This window comes from Miniopterus natalensis, chromosome 2 (assembly GCF_054644295.1).
Source record: "Miniopterus natalensis isolate mMinNat1 chromosome 2, mMinNat1.hap1, whole genome shotgun sequence".
In the NCBI taxonomy this organism is placed as follows: domain Eukaryota; kingdom Metazoa; phylum Chordata; class Mammalia; order Chiroptera; family Miniopteridae; genus Miniopterus; species Miniopterus natalensis.
In genome coordinates, this window is record NC_142082.1 from 167,416,341 (window position 1) to 167,438,168 (window position 21,828).

The 21,828-nt window shown below is 39.3% G+C and overlaps 1 protein-coding gene and 1 long non-coding RNA gene across 2 annotated transcripts in view; both read left to right on the forward strand.

Moving 5' to 3' along the window:
- The window catches only part of LPCAT3 (lysophosphatidylcholine acyltransferase 3), a 36,610-nt gene continuing 14,782 nt past the window's right edge, over positions 1–21,828 (forward strand). Inside the window, exon 1 of the mRNA XM_016221816.2 lies at positions 1–152. Coding sequence (XP_016077302.2) covers positions 2–152 — 151 coding nt within the window. The 5' untranslated portion in view covers position 1. The remainder of the gene's footprint in view (positions 153–21,828) is intronic.
- On the forward strand, positions 4,693–8,398 carry LOC148093915 (uncharacterized). The gene is made up of 2 exons (XR_015714077.1): positions 4,693–4,747; positions 7,487–8,398. It is a non-coding gene; the product is annotated as an uncharacterized LOC148093915 (long non-coding RNA).

A 21,828-nucleotide genomic window follows, 5' to 3' on the forward strand; every position in this document is an offset into this window, starting at 1 on the left:
GATGGCGTCTGCTGCTGAGGGGGACGTGGGGACCGTGGCAGAGCTGACAAGAGTGCTGCGGTGGCGTTTCGAGGAGCTGAGCCTTAACAACTTGGCGACGTCCCTGGGCGCGTCAGAACAAGCGCTGCGGCTCATCATCTCCATCTTCCTGGGTAAGGACCCTAGTGCCTTCCGCTGTCTCGCGGAGTCCGCGAGGAATGGGAACCTGACCTCCCCTCTTCCCCAAGCCAGGCAGGAGGACTTTGTGGGGAGGACAGCTGTGAATCCTAAAACACCAACAGGCTATTGAAAGACAAGTCTTGTCTGGAGCCTGAGGGTGCTGTGCCCTCTGAACCTCTTCACCTTTCTCTTCCACCCCTGCTGTACCCTTCCTTTGGCCGCAAACTCCCTCTCAACATGCCATGATCTACCCTGTGTCCCCACGACCTATCCTTATTTGTCTCTCTTGAGTTCTACTCTCTGGCCATGTGCACTGCTCTCTGTTTTTAACAGGGGTTGGCAAAAGTAGGTTTACAGTCGGTCGTACGGAAAATACAATAATTAATAAATAATAAACTATGTGTTTCGTGTACTCACAACTGTAAACCTACTTTTGCCCACCCCTATATCGACTCACATGTGCGCTTCTTATATCGGTAGTATAGGGCCCTTAACTTAAGTATTTTATTTTAGCCCTGCGGGTCTCCTCAGCCCCATATTCTGAGTCTCTGTTTTGTGCATTGCCAGCTTATATTACACTTTCATCTCTTTTATGCCCCATTTCTAATATTTTATTCCTATATTATACTTTTTTTTTTCTTGACGACCCACCTGTCATTTGCACTGGAATATCGTTTCAATTCTGGGCTTGGGAAACAGGACTGACAACCCCCTTATAAATTATCCCAAGCGATCATTACCTGTGTGGTTCAAAAGATGTGGTGTATCTGAATTTGTCACAACAAGGTGTATTATAACTGGTTTATAGGATTTTTTACTGCCTCCTTCCTCCATGTTTTTTTTTTAAACTGTGGAACCCTGGGCAAGCTACTTAACCTCTGTGGACCCCAATTTTCTTATCTATGAAATGAAAATAATGCCTCCTTGACAGGATTGCTGTAAAGTCTTGTGGGAATTCAAAGGTCAAGATTTGATATATAAATATTTGAGTAGTTGGAAGGTTTTATGAAAGGTTATGGGACTTTAGCTAGGAGAGTAGGGGTGTGGAAGAATTGCACAAACATGACTGGGACAAGAGCAGAGGGCTAAAGAACTGAACAGTATGAAGTTTGAGATAAAGTTTGGCAGTTGTGGAAGGTCTTAAATGCCAGAAGGAAGTTTGGAATTTATCCAGTAGTCAGTAGAGACATTGACATATAATATCACCTAAGAGTGTTAACCCTATCTAGATAATGGGAGAGGCATTAATTCATATTTAAACAACCTTGGCTAATATCATTGTCATTTGCCTATTATATATCAAACCAAGATGATCTTTATTTCTTCCAAATAAAGGTTGCCTTTTCCCTCCATTGTAAAATTATAAAACTTTAGAGATGGAAGGGACTTTAAGTTGTGTGACTTCCTCAGTATCATCCAGATCCAGCCCAAGTTGATCAGCACCCCAATCTAGGGTTCTTTACACTTCCCACTCCTTCAACCTTGTTTCTGACCCAGTTATTTTTGTTGGGATTGTGGCTGCCAATTAGAAGTGTTTACATTAGTTAGGAAGGTCACTGTTGAACTATAAATTGAGAATGTAACACAAGTAGCAATAAAGTATAAGAGGCAGCCTGTTAAATGGAGCCAGGCTGGAATTAGGACTTGGAATTGGTCCTTTTTGTGTTGCCAATCACATACCACCTGTGCACTACTGGTGGGCTACTTCTGTGCACTATCATGAGGCATACAACTAACTGGGAAATTGTTTTCTCTATATTCTACCCTTCCTGAGTCCCCTTGCCCATTCTACCATATCTCATATCTCTCCTTATCTCATATGGGCCACTGCCTTTAGTAATTCATAGTATTTCTCATTTTTAGATCGACTTAGGACTTCATGTTGCCTCATATCAGACATAGCTCTTCCAGGTGGATATAGAGGATTGTATTTTTTAGGAATAGGTTAAATACATACATTCAAACATAAATTGATAAGCCTGACATTTGCATGAAAGAAAGAGTGCATTCTGATGTAAATCTGTTTCGTATTGTCACTTCAGTGTATTATTGTAATCTAGAACCCTTACCATTCAGCAATGGAGTTCCTGTTTCCACAACCCAGCTCTCTTGGGGAACTGGAATACTGGAGGAAATCCTTGTTATAGGTACCAAGAAGGCCTGTAGTCAAAAATAATTTCCAGCTCACTTTCTACTAATTCAAGATTAATTTGGGTTAAAAATACCTAAATGCAGATACCCCACAAGGAGAGTTAGGTATATCAGACATTCACATTTTAAGGTGGGGATAATTTTGAATTAGACCGTTTCATTACTATGTCCTTAGCATCTTACTTTCCCTGCTTGAATTCCGTGTACTGATCTTGGGGTGGGCTGGAGAGCATTAAAGCACTAGTTTTCAAACCTTTTTGACCGGGACCCATGGTAGAAATGTTTTACATCATGACCCAGTATACACATATGTGTAAACATGTATGTTATTTATTTATTTTTTTAAATCCTCACCCAAGGATATATTTTTATTGATTTTAGAGAGAGAGGAAGGAAGAGGGGGAGAGAGAGAGAAACATTGATGTGAGAGAGAAACATCAATCATTTGCCTCCTATACGCACCTTGATTGGGGATCGAACCAGCAACCTGACCCTTTGGTGCACCGGATGATTCTCCAACCAATTGAGTCACACTGGCCAGGGCTAAACATGTATTTTAAACAAAAAGTTTCGGGAAACAATACTTATCCTTACTATAGGCAGTGGGTTTAGCTATTTTATATTTTATTTTTAGTATTATTTATGACCTACTAATTGATTTCATGACCCATTAATAGGTTACAACAAGTAGCTTGAAAAATCCCAAGTTAGAGATTGTAATTTTTAATATTCAGTATTTCAAGGAAAGAGTAAGCTCCTGAGGACTGCTACATTGGAGTATTATGAACAGACAGAAGACTTTATTAAAGGGGTATGTGTATGTCTTGTGTACGATTGCAGGGAGCTTGTTTGCTACAAGCCCTGGTGCTGGCAAATGCTACCGAAAAACAGCTTCTCTTCAACAACTTGGGTCTCATCACTTTTAAGCATAATAACAGGAATTATTCCAAATAAATTCAATAAAATGTACCTACAATGAGTGAAGCTCTATGCTTGACCCTGCAAGGGCAAGGGCAGTGATACAGTATGAGTAATAGAGCTATGCACTCAAAGGTATTATATGCATTCTGTTAGGGGCTAGGGAATGGGCATGAGATAAGTACTCTAATAACCACAATAAAGGGCAGGTATCTGAGGACCATAAGAGAATTATCAGGCTTTATGAGATTTAAAAATTGGACCTTTAATGAACTTTGAAAGTTGAATAAGGTTTCAGCAGATTGAGATGATAAGACCAAAGGAACAGCATGAGCAAAAGCACTGAGGTAATAATGTGTGGTGACACTTTCCACCCAGGGAGTATGTTGGTACCCCATTGTTGATAACAATAGCTAACATTTATTAAGAAGCAGCAAGTAGTCCAGTTTGACTAAAGCAGGACTTAAGTAGAGAAGTGGTGGAAAATAAGACTGGAAAGGTAGGTTATGGACCCTTGAAAGCCCAGGTAAGAAGTTTGTACTTAAATAAGTAGAAGATAAGGAACCATTGGAAATATTTGAAAGGGGAATAATGTGACTGACCGAAGCTGTATTAGGAAGATAATACAATGAAGGGTTATTTGAAGTGGACAATAACAAGAGGTAGGGAAACTAATTAAAAGGAACATGATCTGAATAGTTACAATGGCTTGGAAGCAAGGTGGTTGCACTAAGATGGGAAAGAGGGGATCTTGTGTGAGGTATTCTTGGGATACAGAATCTTTTGAAATGTAGACTCTGTAAACAATTCCACCCACACAGATGTTCATGCCAGAAACCCAAGGATCAGCCAATCAATATTACCTCCAAATTGTATCTCAAATGCATCCACTTTTCTCCATCACCACATCCATTGACCATCTGTCACCAGAACCACCCAAATAGCCTCCTGACTGGTCTCTTATTCTGTTCTTGCCCCCTCCAGTCCATTCTCCAAAAGCAGCCAGAGTGGTCCTATCCTGTGCCTCTCCTGCTCAGAACCCTTCAGGGACTTTCATAGATGGCTGGGAATCCCCTGCCTGCTGCTCCAGCCTCATCTCAAGCAAGTTCACAACCTTTTAGCCACATGTCCTTTTTTCAGTTCTTCAGAAAAGACATTAAGCCCTTCCCTGCCTCAGAGCCCTTGTACCTGTTCATCCCACTACCTAGAATGTTCTTCACTCTTTACTCCCCTGACAGTCTCCTTTACATCTTTCAAGTCTTAGTTCAAATTGTCACTTCCTATGAGAATTCTTCCCTGACACCCTCTTTAAAGTATGGTGTACTTCCTCATACTGACTGAAATTTCCTTCCAAGTATACGTTCTAATTTGTAATTATATATAGGGTATCCCCCAAAAATGTATACACATTTAATAGCTGATAGTTCAATTGATGTTTCTTTCTTTCCAGATTTAACCCATTGGAATTAATAATTATTCAAAGTGTGTGTACATTTCTTGGGACACCCTGTATTTGTAGGTGAGGACAAAAGCCACGTACGTTTTGTCTACTGCGGTACCCCAGAGCTTAACACGGTACCTGGCTTACAGAAGAGGCTCAGGAAATACTTGTTGAAAATGTGTGAATGAGTGATTTGGTGATTGATTACATGAAGGATGAAGAAGTAGTTTAAAAAAACACAACAACTCTGCCTGTCTGCTTGAGTAGCTGGAAAGATGACGGTATCTTTCACATATGCAGGGAGGTCAAGAGGAAGGTTAGATATTGTTCAGTGCCAGGTGGTGATCTAGTTTTGGATTTGCTTTAGGTTTTAAGTGTGTCTCTAGGTGTTGAGAATTGTGAGGCCTGGTCTTAAGCTCAGGGAAGAAGTTGGGCTAAAGATACAGTTTTAGGAGTCCATATTGGTATCATAATTGAATCAGGAAGGGAATAAAATGCCATGGAAAAGCTTATAGGAGAAAATAGAACCTAATTCGTGTTGATGGAGTATGTTGGTACCCCCTCGTTGATAACAATAGCTGACATTTATTAAGGCTTTGCTACATACCAGATATTGTTTAAAGTGCTCAACAACACCCCACCTAAACCTGCCAATTACCCATAAGATAATTATAGTACTGTTACCTCCTTTGTGCAGATAGGAAACTTCTTTAGAGGTTAAAAGACTTGTCTAAGATCACACCTATTTCTACCCAACTCTGGAGTCCTTGCTTTTTACCTGATGCAAATAGGGAGGAGCATGTGGAGGCAGAAGATGTAAATGCCCTGATATCCTTTCCCCTTTTCACTCTATGTGGTTAAACCAAGTTATAATCAACATATGAAATATCTCTCAGCTTCCAAAGCTGGAGGTGGCCAAATAGAGCAGATGGCCACCCTGCTTAGTATGAGTTTTCTCTAGCTTTGGCCATGACTGTGACTTGGCTGTTAGACTGATCAAAAATTGCACTTGGGGTAAGGATTCATTCTTCAGAGGTTCAGAATTAGCATCACGAGGCTTAGCAACCTTTAAAATCAAAGGAGGTTCTTCGGTTTAGTTCCCTTTGGACCAAAGTCAGGTCTGGCTCTTCAGAACTAAATCATTTTTCAATGCAAAAAGTTTTCTTTAGGTAGCATTGCAATGACAATTTAAAGAGACCAAAGCTAAGCTAGATGGACATTAAACATCATAAACTAAACAAATGGCACTTCTGACCATAATACAAAGCAGAGTCCAAGAATTCTACTATAAAATAAGGAGGTGATTAAACCCTGGGTAGCTCAGTTGGTTAGAGTGTCATCCAGATACACCAAGGTTGCAGGTTCCATCCCCAGTCAGGGCATATACAAGAAGCAACGAATGAATACATAAATAAGTGAAACAACAAATCAGTGTTTCCCTCCCTTCCCCCCCCTCAAATCAGTAAATAAAAAAAATTTTAAAGGTGGAAAAAAAATAAGGGGGTGATCTTAAATGACTTTCAAGTCCTCTTTCCATTCTAAAAGTCTAGATATACTCTACATTTTTAGTCTATCTTTATTCTAATCCATAGCCGCAAATATCATCATAAGCTAAACTTTCCTGTTTGGGGATTTCTTCTAAATATATTTTTCCAATTGTCTACACTCTAGTATCTTACATGGCATAAAACTTCATGTTTTGAATTCCAGTATAACTTTAATGTCAAATAGAATCATTTCTTTGCGGAGGCATGTGTAAATTAAGGCCCGTGAGATTATATGCACAAACTTGTTTAACAAAACTAATTACATACCCACTGACATTAAATCTGTCTGGGCAGCCATGAGAACTCACTGGAGGTGTTCATCCTTTTATTGATTGATTGATTGATTGATTGAGAGAGGAAGGGGGAGAGACAGGAAAAAAAAAACATCAATGTGAGAAACAGATCGGTTGCTTCTCACATGCATCCAACCAGGAATCGAACCTGCCACCTTTGGGTATACAGGATGATGCTCCAACCAACTGAATACCACTGGCCAGGGCAGTCCAACAGCCTTTAAACATTGGATTTGGTCATTAAAAAGGAAGTAGCATTTCAGCTGTACCTTAAAGGGTATAGAAGTTTCTAGTCAGGTAGAGATAAAAGGGGAAGCTTTCCAGCTGCAGAGGCTAATGAGCATATATGTGAAGATGAGGAAAGTGAGACACATCTGAGGAACAGCAAGTACTCCATTTTGGCCAAAACAATAAAGGATCCATAAAGAAGTAGTAGAGAAAAACTCAGTCGACCTTTCCGGGGGTGGGGAGGGGAGGCAGGGTAAGGTGGTAGGATGTGCATTGTCTTTAGAGACCTGCAGGCCTAGATGCAAGTTCTGGATTAAATAGGTGCTACCTGTTTCACCATAGATAATTACTAAACTTCAGCCATTCATTTCCTCATGTGCCCAAAGGCCAATCTTGCTAAAGAATTGAGTTCAAGAGTTAGGCAGTTTATCTGATAAATAATTTTTAATTATATTTAATTTATAACAAGCAGCAATATTTTGAAACAGAATTCAAAATTTACATGATATTTTAAAAATAATATAGTCATCAAAGAAATTTCTTATTTCTAGAGAACTGCATCCTTTGTCAGATGTGTTCATTCTCCTCTTGCCTGGAAAAGTTTGAGAAGCATTTCACTGCTCATTGGGATGCTGTGAGGACTAAATGAGATAAACTGTGTAAACTATTGACCAAACCTGACCCAAGGTAGTTTTAAATAATTGTTCTCTCCCTTTCCTCAATAAGTATTCATCTCCTTCCTTTCCAAGGAGACTCCAAGTGTGGTCTTGGGACCAGCAGCATCAGCATCTCCTAGAAACTTGTTAGAAGTACAAGTTCTCAAGTCTACCCCAGATCTACTGAATGAGAAACTCTGAGGATGGGGCACAGTGATCTGTTTTAACAGCCCTCCAGGTTATACTGATCACCCTGAAGTTTACGGATCACTGGCTTAGTAAACAGTCATGCATCACATAACATTTCGGTCAAGATGGACTGCATATACAGTGGTTGTCCCATAAGATTATAATGGAGTTGAAAAATTCCTAATGATGTTGCAGCCATCGCAACATTACTCACATGTTTATGGTGATGCTGGTGTAAACACACTTACTGTGCTGCCAGTCATATAGTAGTATAACACATGTAGTTAGATACAATACATAATCTTGATAATGATAATACACAACTATGTTATGGTTTATGAATTTACTATACTATACCTTATTATTTCAGAGTGTACTTTTTCTACTTAACAAAAAAAAGTTTTCTATAAAACAGTATGTTGTGTAACGCCAGCAGCAACCTGATATGTTGTGTTTACCGTGTCTCTTGATTGTGTCATTTTCTCTTGTGCTTGATTTAATCATGTGGTTTTGTGTAGTAACATGCTGTACAGGGCTGTAGCCTAAGAGTAATAGGCTACAGCCTAGGTGTGTAATAAACAATACCATCTAGGTTTGTTTAGAGACACACATAGATGGCTCTTTGTAAGTGATGTTTGCCCAGTGACGAAATCACATAGTGATGTATTTTTTACACCATATCCCCGTCGTTAAGCAGCACATGACTGTATTTCTACAAGTATCTGTTTTGTAAAACTTGATGTCCTGATAGTACCTTAAACTTTTTGAAATGTTGTTGTATCTTGTGATCTTGGGAATAAACAAAATACTCTCAGATTCTTTATGGCTTAGTTTTTCCCATTTGCTAACATCTCTTGTTCTTCAAATATTATTATTGAATCATATTATTAATATTATAATATTATAGCATTATCATTTTTATTATCATAATTATCATCATTACCTACACCATTTGTTTCACACTTCTGATGAGAAGGTTAAATATAGAGGCATTTTTTTCATAAGGTTTGGACAAATTGTTCCATCTTTTTCTGTCTTGCATCCACCACCTTGAAATAGCATTCTTCTAATTGGTCACCTCACATTTCTTAATACAATTAATAAATTGCTACCAGTAGCTTTAACAAAAATTAGATGTCTTAGTTAGGGCTGCCAGGGAGAGCTGTTCTAAGCAAACTGTCCTTCTTGTAGAGTTTTTAAGGTATGGGTGTGTGTGTGTATGTGTTTTGACATTTTCCCAGCAGTTGCTGAAGTCAAGGGCCAGGAGATATAGGGCCCACTTGGAGTTCTCTTGATGAAGCAATAATAGCTTCCTAGAGAACATCAAAGCCTATCCATAATTTGTGTAGCCCAAAAGATGTTGTATGCATCTTTATTTCTCCCTATTTGCAAAATGAGAAGGCAGGGGACAAGTAAGACACTAAAAATAAGGATAATTTCTGGATGAGAATTTCCCTTTGACCTAAAATGGACTGGTTTCAAATCTAAGTTCCTCCCTATTCAAGCAGTGGCTATGAAGGTGAGATTCATGAAATTGTGGGCACGCTGAATGAAGGAGTCTAAGAACCATGTACCACAATTGTAAGCAAGAGAGGCTTCTGATAGAAATGTCATTGCACTATGACATAGGGACAGTTTGTCAGAAAGGGGGTAGATCAGGCCAAAAATTATCAGACCCATGTTTTTGTTCTTGACTCACATAAAGTCATCACGTAGATTATTTAAGTGCCCCACTCTCACCATAGGCTATTTAAAAATAAAAAGCTTTTGTCAGTTAAAGATGCTTTCAGTACAAGTATTCATGTTGCTATGGCATTTTCATAAGAAAAGTATGCATGATCATATCTGCTACATAAAATTATTAATGTAAGGTAGTAATTTTGCAGGCAATTAGGAATTCTGGCTGGTGTGGCTCATTTGGTTGAGCGTCGACCCATGCAGAGGTCACTGGTTTGATTCCCATTCAGGGCACGTGCTGGGTTGCAGGCTTGATCCCCAGTAGGGGGCTTGCAAGAGGCAGCTGATTCATGTTTCTCTCTCCCTTTCCCTTCCTCTTTCTCAAAAAAAAATCAATAAAAATATATATTTTTTAAGTTTATTAAAAGAAAAAAGAATTGCCCTAGCTAGTTTTGCTTAGTGGTTAGAGCGTTGGCCTTTGGGCTGAAGGGTCTTGGGTTCGATTTCGGCCAAGGGCACATACTTCGGTTGCAGGCTTAATCCCTGCCCGGGTCAGCACACGAATGAGAGGCAACCAGTCGATGTGTCTCTCTCACGTCGATGTTTTCCTCTCTTCTCTCTCTGTCTCCTCTCCACTCTGAGAAAGCAATGGAAAAAATACCCTCAGGTGAGGATAAAAAAGAAAAAAGAATTCATTATAACAGGAGAGAACCTCAGAGGCAAGGTGATTCCCCTCTGCTTGACAAACTTCACCTGGACTAGACCTACTCCTGAAAGCCTGCTGTGGTGCCACACCAGGCTTTCCATACTGAGAAACAAACCCAAGGGCTTGGAGGGTTTTAGTACACAGATGGCTCTTTGTACTAAATCATCATCATGAAGTTAAAAAAAAAAAAAGGAAGATTAATCTTCAAGTATTTTGCATGAAAGACCTTAACTTCATAGAAGTCTGCACTGGGTTGAATAGTGTTCCTCAAAATTCAGGTCCACAAGAACTTCAGAATGTGACCTTACTTGTAGATAGGATCTTTGCAGATGTAATTAGTTAAGATGAGGTCATACTGGACCAAGGTGGGTCCTAAATTCAATATCTAAGGCCTTATAAAAGGAGAGACAGAGGCATACATAGCAGGAGCAGGCCATATGACAAAGGAGCCACTGAACGCCGAGGATCTCCAGCTGTCACCAGTAGCTTGGAAAAAGGCATGGAATGCTTCTCCCTCTAAGCCTCCAGCAGGAACCAACCTTACCAACACCTGATTTCACCTACTAGCCTCCAAACTTGTGAGAGACTAAATTTAAGTTAAGTAAAAAAAATCACTATAAAACTTTTGAGGATCCATGTGCATATATTGTTTATAGATCTGAGGTCCCAGGAGGTTAAAGTTTAATCGTATATTTTTATGCTCTAATGAGAAGTGGCATCCATGTAGACATGGTAAATGGCTTATGGCTTATAGCTCTTGAGGTTTTCAATTTCTGCTATGATAGCAATTCTAAACTCAGATGAACTTGGACACCACTCTGGATTTCTGTCCATAAATATAAAACTTCTGCTTGTGAGCCAGCAAGAAAAGGCCAATTGGAATAGTACCCTTTAAAGCTCCTATGCCATATACCTCAGACAAAAGTGGAAAAAATTGATTACAGTTGGAGTACAAACATACTGGGGCCCTGGCCAAAAATATTGAACCATAAAGGGCTACTAGAAATCCTCATTCTTTAGCGAAAGGGTAATCTGACTCCACTTCTTAATTCTTCATTGGCCCTTCTGAAAGAGCTGGAAACAAAAGCAAAACATAGTAACTCCTAGAGAGCATGCATTTATATTATTTATACCAAGAGCCTAACAGTAACTATGGGAACCCAGGTCATCATCTCAGCAGAAGCTCCAAATTTCTCCAAGTCTTACCCTCTTGTATTTTTTAAGTATTCAGCCCTGGTTTCTGGTGTGGCAAAGTTGATTGGAGTGTTGTCAAGTATACCAAACGGTTGCAGGTTTGATTCCCAGTCAGGGCATATACCTAGGTTGAGGGTTCAGTCCCCTGGGGGGGCATGTATGGAAGGCAACTGATCCACGTTTGTTCTCTCTCTCTCTCTCTATCCCCCATCTCCCTCCCTCCCTTCCCCCCTCCAAAAATCAATAAGGATATCCTCGGGTGAGGATTAAAAAATAATAATAAATAAAGTATTCGTATTTTTATTTTATGCTAAAATATATAATTTTTTAACATTTTTGAAGATTCTTCCTAAATCTTAGAGTAATATTGAGATGCTAAGACAAAAAAGAATTGATCATTTCCAGCTTGGATGGCCAGGAATAAATTGGACTTCATCAAAATTAAAAACTTCTGTTCATCAAAGGATACTACTATCAAGAAAGTGAAAAGATAACCCACAGAACAAATCATATATCTGATAAGGTCTAGTATCCAGAATATATCAAGAATTTTCATAACTCAACAATAAAAAGACAAATGGCCCAATTTAAAAATGGGCAAAGGATATGAATAGACATTTGTCTAAAGAAAACATTCAGATGCCAATAAGCACATGGCAAGTTGCAAATAAACAAGCATTGCTAAGAATGCAGAGAAACTGGGACCCTCATGTATTGCTAATGGGAATGTAAAATGGTGCAGCCACTGAGGAAAATTGTTTGGCAGTTTCTAAAAATTAAGCAATTTATAGTATGACCCAGCAATTCTACTCCTAGTTATACAGTATACTTAAACAAATTGAAAGCATATTCTCACCACGAAAACTTGTACACAGATGTTCCTAGCATTATTATATTAGCTAAAAAGTGGAAATAACCCAGTTGTACCCCAACTGGTGAATGAATAAACAAAATGTTATATTCATACAGGAATATTATTCAGCCATAAAAAGGAATGAAGTACTGATTCATGCTATAACTTTAAAAACATTATGCTAAGTGAAAGAAGCCAGACACAAAAGGCCACATATTGTATGGTTCCGTTTACATAAAATACCCAGAATAAACAAATCCATAAAGACAGAAAGTAGATTGATGGTTGCCAGGGGATGAGAGGAGGGTTGAATTGGGAGTGGACTGCTAAGAGGTATAGGGTTTCCTGTTAGGGTAATGGAAATGTTCTGATATTAGATAGTGGGGATGGTTGCACAGTACTGTGAATATACTAAAGTCCATGGAATTGTACACTTAAAAAAAAGAATAAGAGGGGACTATGTATGATCACAGAGGAAGAGAGAACCCAACAGACAACCAGAGGATGTGATGCTATTATCTTTTCTCCTCTTAGAATCTTAGCTGGGTCAGAAAGAGTTTGTTTTATTTGCTGAAATACCTGCTGAGAAAAAGAAGTCTCACATACCTTGTCTGTATTTACAAAGATTAGATTTGGCAACTCTAAACACAAGAAAGAAGTTATCAAGACAAGTATTTGGGAGGTTGGAGAAAGAGCAGCTAATTAGCCACTTGGCAGTTTGACAGGGCAACCCTAGGCCAGATCAAGTCACAACAGGATTAAAGAACCAAAGAACTCTTTCTCCACTGAATTCTGAGTAACAGAATTTTCTGGCATATGCTTAGTTTTGTTGTGATGGGTGATTATTTTTTTTAATAACCAGGATCTGTAGGAACTGAAGTTCATATAATCTTGGGTGCCTTCTTTAAGAAAAAAATACAAAAATACCTTACAAGTTTTACAAAAATATAAGTCGGTGTGAACATGTTGCTCTCTCCCACCTCCACCCCACCCCACCCCACCATGGCCTTAAAAGGGGCCTGTGTAAATAAAGGGCTTTGAAACTGAAGTTTTAGTAGCTTCTTGGAAAAATCAGCTTTTTCCTGGAAGTCTGGTGCAACTCACAGACCTTTAGTTTTGAAAGTCGCTATAGGCTTAACTAAATCAGATCAAGGTGGGCAAAGGCCAAAATTTCCCTTCCCTAGATTAGAGGCTTGAACCTGGGTTTTATATTTTAAAACCAGGTAAAAGAATACTCAGCCCTGGCCAGGTAGCATAATAATCTCCAGGTCCCTCCCTGCTGTCGAAAAGGGTAAGAGCTCCTTTTTTATAGCTGCATAGTATTCCATTGTGTAAATGTACCACACCTTTTTTATCTACTCATCTACTAATGGGCACTTGGGCTGTTTCCAGATCTTAGCTATTGTAAATAATGCTGCAATGAACATAGGGGTGCATATATTCTTTCTGATTGGTGTTTCGGTATTCTTGGGATATATTGCCAGAAGTGGGATCACTGGGTCAAATGGCAGTTCTATATATAATTTTTTGAGGAAACTCCATGCTGTTTTCCACAGTGGCTGCACCAATCTGCATTCCTACCAGCAGTGTACTAGGGTTCCCTTTTCTTCACATCCTCAGTAATACTTGTTGATTGTTGATTTATTAATGGTAGCCATTGTGGCAGGTATGAGGTGATACCTCATTGTAGTTTTAATTTGCATCACTGATGATTAGTGATGTTGAGCATTTTTTCACTTGTCTCTTGGCCATTTGTATATCCTCTTTGGAGAAGTATCTATTTAGGTCCTTTGCCCATTTTTTAATTGGATTGTCTTCCCAGTGTTGAGTTGTATGAGTTCTTTGTATATTTTGGAAATTAACCCCTTATCAGATGTATCATTGGCAAATATGTTCTCCCATATAGTGAGTTCCCTTTTCATTTTTTTGATGGTTTCTTTTGCTGTGCAAAAGCTTTTTAGTTTGATGTAGTCCCATTTGTTTATTTTTTCCTTTGTTTCTGTTGCCCTAGGAAATGTATCAGTGAAAATAGTGCTACATGAGATGTCTGAGATTTTACTGCCTATGTTTTCTTCTAGGATTTTTATGGTTTTGTGACATACATTTAAGTCTTTTATCAATTTTTAGTTTATTCTTGTGTATAGTGTAAGTTGGCAGTCTAGTTTCAATTTTTTGCATGTACCTGTCCAGTTTCCCCAGTAGCATTTACTTCATTGTATGCTCTTGCATCCTTTGTCAAATATTAATTGAGCATAATGGCTTGGGTCAATTTCTGGGGTCTCTGTTCTGTTTCATTGGTCTATATTCCTGTTCTTGTGCCAGTACCAGGCTGTTTTGATTACAGTGGCTTTATAGTATAGCTTGATATTTGGTACTGTGATCCCTCCAACTTTGTTGTTCTTTCTCAAGATTGCCAAGGTTATTCAGGGTCTTTTTGGTTCCATATAAATTTTTGGAATATTTGTTCTAGGTCTGTGAAATATGCCATTGGTATTTTAAATAGGGATTGCATTGAATCTGTAGATTTATTTGGGTAGTATGGACATTTTCATGATGTTAATTCTTCTAATCCATGAACATGGTATATGCTCCCACTTGTTTGTATTTTCCTCTATTTTCTTTTTCAGTGTCCTACAGTTTTCTGACTACAGATCTTTTACCTCCTTGGTTAAGTTTATTCCCAGGTATCTTTTGTTGTTGTTGTGATGGTAAATGGGATTTTTTTTTAGTTTCTCTTTCTGAGAGTTCATTATTGATGTATAAAAATACCATCAATTTCTGGATGTTAATTTTGTATCCTGCTACTTTGCTGAATTCATTTATTAAATGTAGCAGGTTTTTGGTGGAGTCTTTAGGATTTTCCATGTATAGCATCATGTCATCGGTGAATAATGCCAGTTTTACTTCCTCCTTTCCAATTTGGTTGCCTTTTATTTTTTCTTCCTATCTGATCATTGTGTCTAGGACTTCTAGTACTATGTTGAATAAGAGTGGTGAAAGTGGACATCCCTGTCTTGTTCCTGATCTTAAGGGAAACACTTTTAGTTTTTGTCCATTGAGTATGATGTTGGCTGTAGGTTTGTCATATATGGTTTTTAGTATGTTGAGGTATGATCCCTGTATGCCCACTTTGCTGAGGGTTTTGTGTATTCTTGTGTTGTTGTTTTTTGTTAATACTCACCTGAGGATATTTTTTTTCATTGATTTTTAGAGAGAGTGGGAGGGAGGGAGAGAGGGGGAAACATAAATGTGAGAGAAACACTTTGATTAGTTGCCTCCCACAGATAGGGGCCGAGGATCGAACCTTTAACCCAGGTATGTGCCCTTGACTGGGAATCAAACCAAAAATCCTTTGGTACTTAGGCCAGTGCTCTAACCACTGAGAACACTGGCCAGGAGCTGAGAGTTTTTATTATATAAATGGGTGCTGGATTTTGTCGAATGCTTTTTCTGCATCTATTGATATGATCATGTGATTTTTATCCTTCATTTTAGAACTGAATTTCTAAACTAGATGACTCTTGATCCAAGTCCAGGGATATTCTATCTGGGAGATATTGCAGGTTCAGTTCCAGACTACTGCAATAAAGGACTATCACAACAAAGCAAGTTGTAATCTTTTTGCTGATGAAGGGTTTTGCCTTTAGTTTGTAAAAAACACAACACCTGTGAAGTACAATAAAATGAGGGTGCCTGCACTCCATCAGATAACCTGGCTAGAAGTTGCCACCATGTGGTTTACTAACTTAAAAGGAATTAAAATGTGATAAGATGCACTGAATACAGGCAACAAGGGTGTCATTTTATGCCTAAAGTAAAGGCATTTCAGTGTCTTAAAGCACCCCCAAAGTCAGTCTGGACATCTGCTGTCCCTGTTCCACTAAAATGAAGGCATGCTAGTCATTATCCTCTTTTAGCTTTAACATTCTTCTGATCTATAAATTTTTGTAAAATTTTTTAGGAAAAAATTTAAAGTAGCAAAATAACTATGTGACCATTTGAACAAGCTCTAGTAATACAGAAAAATACTATAATCCAGGTGTTCAAACATAAGGATGACATTGTTGACATCCCTTTTGCCATCTCATCAGACTTCAAATACTCATGCAGGCTTGCCACTGATGGATGACTAACTTTTCCTAGGTTAAGACACTAGTGAGAACCTATGAGTGTCTCATTCCTGTGGCATGACAATAAAGGGGATTGGTGACATCAAAGTCAGCCTTTTGTTGTGTCTTAATTTTTCAGCTTTTGCAGCAGGTTTCACCAGTCAGTTAACATGTGTATGTATCAGTCACTAGCACTAAGCTTAAGAAGGCATTGCTTACTAAGAACGCTTGGCTGAAATGGAGCAATTGAAGAATTACTTTTGTTTTGTGGGGGTTTTTTTAAATTTATTGATTGATTTTAGAGAGAGGAGGGGAGAGAGAGAGGGAGAGAGACATTGATTTGTCATTCCACTTATTTATGCATTCATTGGTTGATTCTTGTATGTGTCCTAAAACCTTGGTGTAGCAGGACAGTGCTCTAACTAACTGAGCTACCCGGCCAGGGAAAAGAATTACTTTTGGTAGGACTTTGGGGTAGTTTAGGTTTAGGTTGTTTGGTTGGGTTAAGTGACTAAAAAAACTAGTATTTCTTAACCTTCATAACAGCCCTTTCTTTCTCACAAGTAACATCCACTAGTTTACCATTAAAATATCCCCTTTGTTCTTTTATTCTCAGGACATTTTGACCACTTGTTTCAGCCCCTGAATCTTATACCACAATTGCAAAAATGCTTGAAATACTCAGCTGGAGGTAACTTTCAGAAATGAACTGCTATATTCTTATTGCACAGTATGAGATTAGGGGCCTGGTATCCCCAAGGATTAGATTAACAAAGAAAGTATTTAACATTAAAATGAAGTCTTTAAATGCTTTTAGATAGGAAGATAAGCAAACATAAACATGGGTGTGCCTGTGTCTGTACACAGGTGCTATAGATGGTTATTGATAAATCAAAGAATAATACTGCTGTAATTTTAAATGCACACAGCTAGTTATTACTGATTCATTTGAAGATACCTGCCAAGTGCTAAGGTATGTGGCAAGACTATCAGAGTGGAAATCAAGTGATGTGGATTCTAATTTGAGCTATGAACTATTAACCTTCGATATGCCAGTTATCCCCTTTGGGCCTTAGTTTCTTATCTTTCTAATGAAGGGTTTGGAGTCAGTGATTTCTAAGGTTTCTTCAGCTCTAAGAATATGTATATCCAATCAATAATATGTATATCCAATCAATAACCAACCATTCAGCACATGACTCAGCTCTAGCTAGAGAGGATTGTCAGAATGTGGAAGGTGTATTGGCATCTTGTCCTTAATATCAACAAGGCTTAATCTGGTAAATAGAAATAAAGGACCAGTTCTGAACAAATTCCAGAGGTGAACTTCATCCCCACCTAAATGTCCATAATCTACAAGTGTCAGCTCCAGCTGACAGAGATCAGTAGGTAAGTTCTGTGCATTAAGTACCTAATCAGTTACTTATCACTTAAATAGTGTCAAGCAGGTCTTGAAATAGTAAAGTTAAAATTATCATGTGCACCTGGCCGGACGTGGCTCAGCGGTTGAGCATCTACCTAGGATCCAGGCAATTGCAGTTCGATTCCTGGTCAAGGCACATGTCCGGGTTTCGGGCTCAACCCCCAGTAGGGGGCGTGCAGGAGGTAGCCGATCAATGACTCTCATCATTGATGTTTCCGTCTCTCTCTCTCTCTCCCTTCCTCTCTCTGAAGTCAATAAAGATTTTTTTTTTTTAATTATCATGTGAAAATATTTCATAAAAATAAACTACGAATAATCCATATTCAAAAGTAGTTCTATTTTCTAGTCTGTGATTCTTGGAAAAATTTAAAAGCGCAGCTAGATCCTGAGTGCAGCTTTCCTATACTGCCCAAAGTAAAATACCCATTATTTATAGTAACATTCCGTAGTCTAGAAAAATTATAACCTCCAGATGAGACTATCTCTTTTAACTAGAAATTCCACAGAGTGGCCTTAATCTTATCAGCAAACAATCCCTAAGAGCAGTGACAGGCATAGCCTTTTTTTGAGATTCTCTGTCCCCAATCCTTTATCTCCAACTATAAGCATAAATTTTGAGTTTGAGATGTGTTTCAGTCACTCTGCTTTAAGGAACCCATTGACCATCTAAACCAGATCTTCTCACAAGAAGTGAAGCTGAGGTTCAGGGAGGTGACCTGGCCCACATTGCTGAAGGCTAAGAAAGAAATGGGTACACAAGAAATAGAGGTGATGAGTTAGAGCAAGATTCTAGGAGATTGACTGCAAAAGGAATAAGTGAAAATGAACAGTAGCTAGAAGCAGCAGCAAAGGGACAAGGGTAGGTAGGGAGGGCTTAGACAGATAGCAGGGAAGGCCTATGCAGGGTTGAAGGTAGAGGAGACAATTATGTGCTAAGTGGCTAAGGCATGGACTGAGAAGGGAGACCAGGGGTTAGAATCCAGAATCATCAATTCCTAGCTAATCAGCACAGGTTACATAGCTACTTTGTTTGCTTATTCATAAAATGAAGACAATAATGTTATTTATTATTTACCTCACGTAGTTGGTAAGAGAATTAAGTGGGGTAATGTGTGTAAAGTGCTTAATTCAATACATGATACTAAGTGTTCAATAAAGGTTAGTTTCTGGTATTGATAATAATAGTAACTGTTCTTACTGAGAAGAAAAGAATAAGGAAGTTAGCAAAGAAGACTGGTATAGGTAGGAAAGCTGTTTTTTGATAACTTTTGCAAAGAGAATTGTTTCTGGTTGATTGATTCTCTAATGAGGTTGGGCTGTGTGTTTCCTCAAGCCCCCCTTCTCATTCTGCTTCTCCCACACTGCTTCTCCCACGCTGTCATTCTTCCCAAAAGATGACCTACATCATCCACCCATTTCACTGAGGAAATTAAGGGTCTTACTGTCAGCTTCCTCATCTGCCGTCACGTTTCTTTGTGTGTTTGTGAATCCTCACCCCAGGATATTTTTTCCATTGATTTTTATCGAGAGTGGGGGGGGGGGGGGAGAGAAACGTTGACATGAGAGACATCAATTGGTTGCCTCCGGCACAAGCCCCAACTAGGGCTGGGGATCAAACCCAAAACCCAGGTAGGTGCCTTTGACTAGAAATCAGACCCCGACCCTTCGGTGCTCAGGCCAACACTCTCTCCACTGAGCCACAATGGCCGGGCCTGCCTTTCATGTTTCTATACGAGCCTCCTTGGCTTGCCCTCCCGTCTCAGGGGAAGAGCCGGGGGTTTCCCCACTAAGGTCAATCCTCCTTCCTATGGAGCAAATACTATCCTTTTTCACTCTACTGCTTTTCTCCTTCAGTTAAACATATGGATAGAACTTCTGTGTCTTAGAGGTTTTTCACTTCACTCTGTGGCCACACTCTCTGACCAAAGTTTACTGCCAAACTTGAGTGAAATAGTCTTCATATCCAGCCTACGTTTCCCCTTTATCCACTTGCTCCTTTGTTAGCTGCCCTCCATCTCTCTGGTCTCCATATTCACCATGCTCTGCTGTTTGAGATTACTGATGACTTGACTTTGAAAGTCAGTGTCACTGCCCTCTTCCTCACCTCCTTAGGTTCTAAAACATCTGATGTCATTAAACTCAATTCCTACTGAAACAGTCTTCCTTTCTCACATGTATACACACTATCCTGATTTACCTCCTTGCTTTTTGTTTTATCTGTTTCTTTTGCTTGCACTCCCTTAAATTCAGGCATTTTCCACGACTCAGGCCTGCCCTTTTGTGGTCTTTCCCAGTGTGAACTTATCTTTTTTCCTGGTTTCATCTATCACCAACACCACCACGACCAGAGCCAGCTTTCTCCTCCAACCTTTGTGTCCGTCAGTGACATACCACCTTCTTTCTAACCTCTGAGACATGGAACCTGGAGGTCAGTGGTCTTCACATTGGGGTCCATGTACCCTAAGCGTACACAAAGGCTTTCCAGGGGATACATGGGCATGGATAAGGGAATCAATTTCCAAATTTTCAACTTCTAGATATACTTCTTTATAAAATTGGTATGCTTGAGACTGTCTGCTCTGAAGGTTCTTTCCCAATTCTCTTACAGTCACCCTTCACCAGCCTTAAAAGGGAAAAAAAAGGCATAATGGGTTGTCCCAGGGTGTAAAAATTCCACAGGACGCCATAAAAGTAAAGCAAAGAGGAGCAGCCCCTTATTCAGACAACAAACTATCGCAAGCCCCTGCCTTATCTATCCATCTTAAAAGTAGAATTCAGAAGTAAGATGGTTGTCACGAGGGAGAAATATTAACATACTTATTTGAATTTAAAAATGAAGTTAAACCTCTTGACTGAACTAAGTCTGATCAAGCTGATTGGTTCACCATTTAGATTACATGGCAGACATTTTCCATATGTATTGAAAGCACATCTTCAATACACTTAACAAAAAGCACACATCATTTGCTGTTTTTTCCTATTATATCAATTTCAGGCTCTGCCTGTTCACTTTTGTTACTGTTTCACCCCTAGGGGAAAAGTCCCGAGGTGACTATTCCATGCTCTTTCCCGTCCTTGTGTCTTTCACTACATTATTTCCCTCCCTTGGAATGCCCTTTCCTTCTCTCTTCTCTGTTCACCCTGAATGCTCTGGTTATTATTGATTGCTCTCTTCTCTAACCACTACAACCTTAGCTATTCCATGCACTTAGCACTTATAGATCATTCTTTGATATTTGTTCTCTATCTTAAAAAAGCTCCTTAAGAGTTAAAAAGCATCTCTTACAATTTCTGCCATACCCCACTTTTTGCCTAAAGCAGTGTGGCCTCATAATGGATGCTCAATAAACATTTTATTGACTGCCTAGAATACACAGTATTTGTTTATTCACTCTGTCATCCATTCAACAAATAGTTTTGAGATCCCTTTGTACCAGGAACTATGGGCACTGAGGTACAGTAGGGGGGGAAAATAGACAAAAATCTGTTTTCAAAAACTGGTAAGAAGTGAAATATACAGTACATGAAAGAATAATAAGTGCTGAGAGGAAAAGTACAGCAGGAAGAAAAAACAGGAAGCATGTTTGGTGGCAGATGTGGGGAACCTGTGCAATTTCAGATAGGATGATCAAGGATGGCCTCACTGATAGGGTGACATTTTAGTAAAGATCTGAAGTAAGAGAGGATATAAGAAGGGACTTGAGCATATCTGTGGAAAGAGCATTCCAGGCAAGGAACCTACTATGTGAAGGCCACACGGAACCTGCTTGATGTTCCAGGAAAGGAGAGCTTTATGGCTGGGGCAGAATGGTGGAGGCAGAGAGTAAGAAATTAGTCAGAGAACGGTGGGGTGGGGAAGGGGTGAACAGATCTACAGGTTCTGGTTGGACTTTGGCTTTTGTTGAGTGAGATTGGAGGCCTTCTGAGGTTTTGAGCAGAGGAATGAGCCGTTTAAACTCATGCTATAATAGAATCCCTGGATACTGTGTTAAGGATAGACTGAAGGGAGGCAATAGCAGAGGCCATGAGATCAATCAGGAGGTGACTATAGTAACACAGGCCAGAGAGGGTGTTGACTTGGACGCATGGGAAGAAGTGGTCAGATTCTGGATTTATACTGAAGGTTGAACAAACAGGATTTGCTTAGGTTGGGTTGAGGGTGGAGGGAAGGGAGGTCAGGAATGATGGCAAGGTTGCAGGGTTTCAGCCCTGAGTGAACAGAAGGTTAAGCTGCTGTTTCCTGAAATGGGGAAGGCAAAAGGAGGAGCAGGTTTAGTGAGGGAT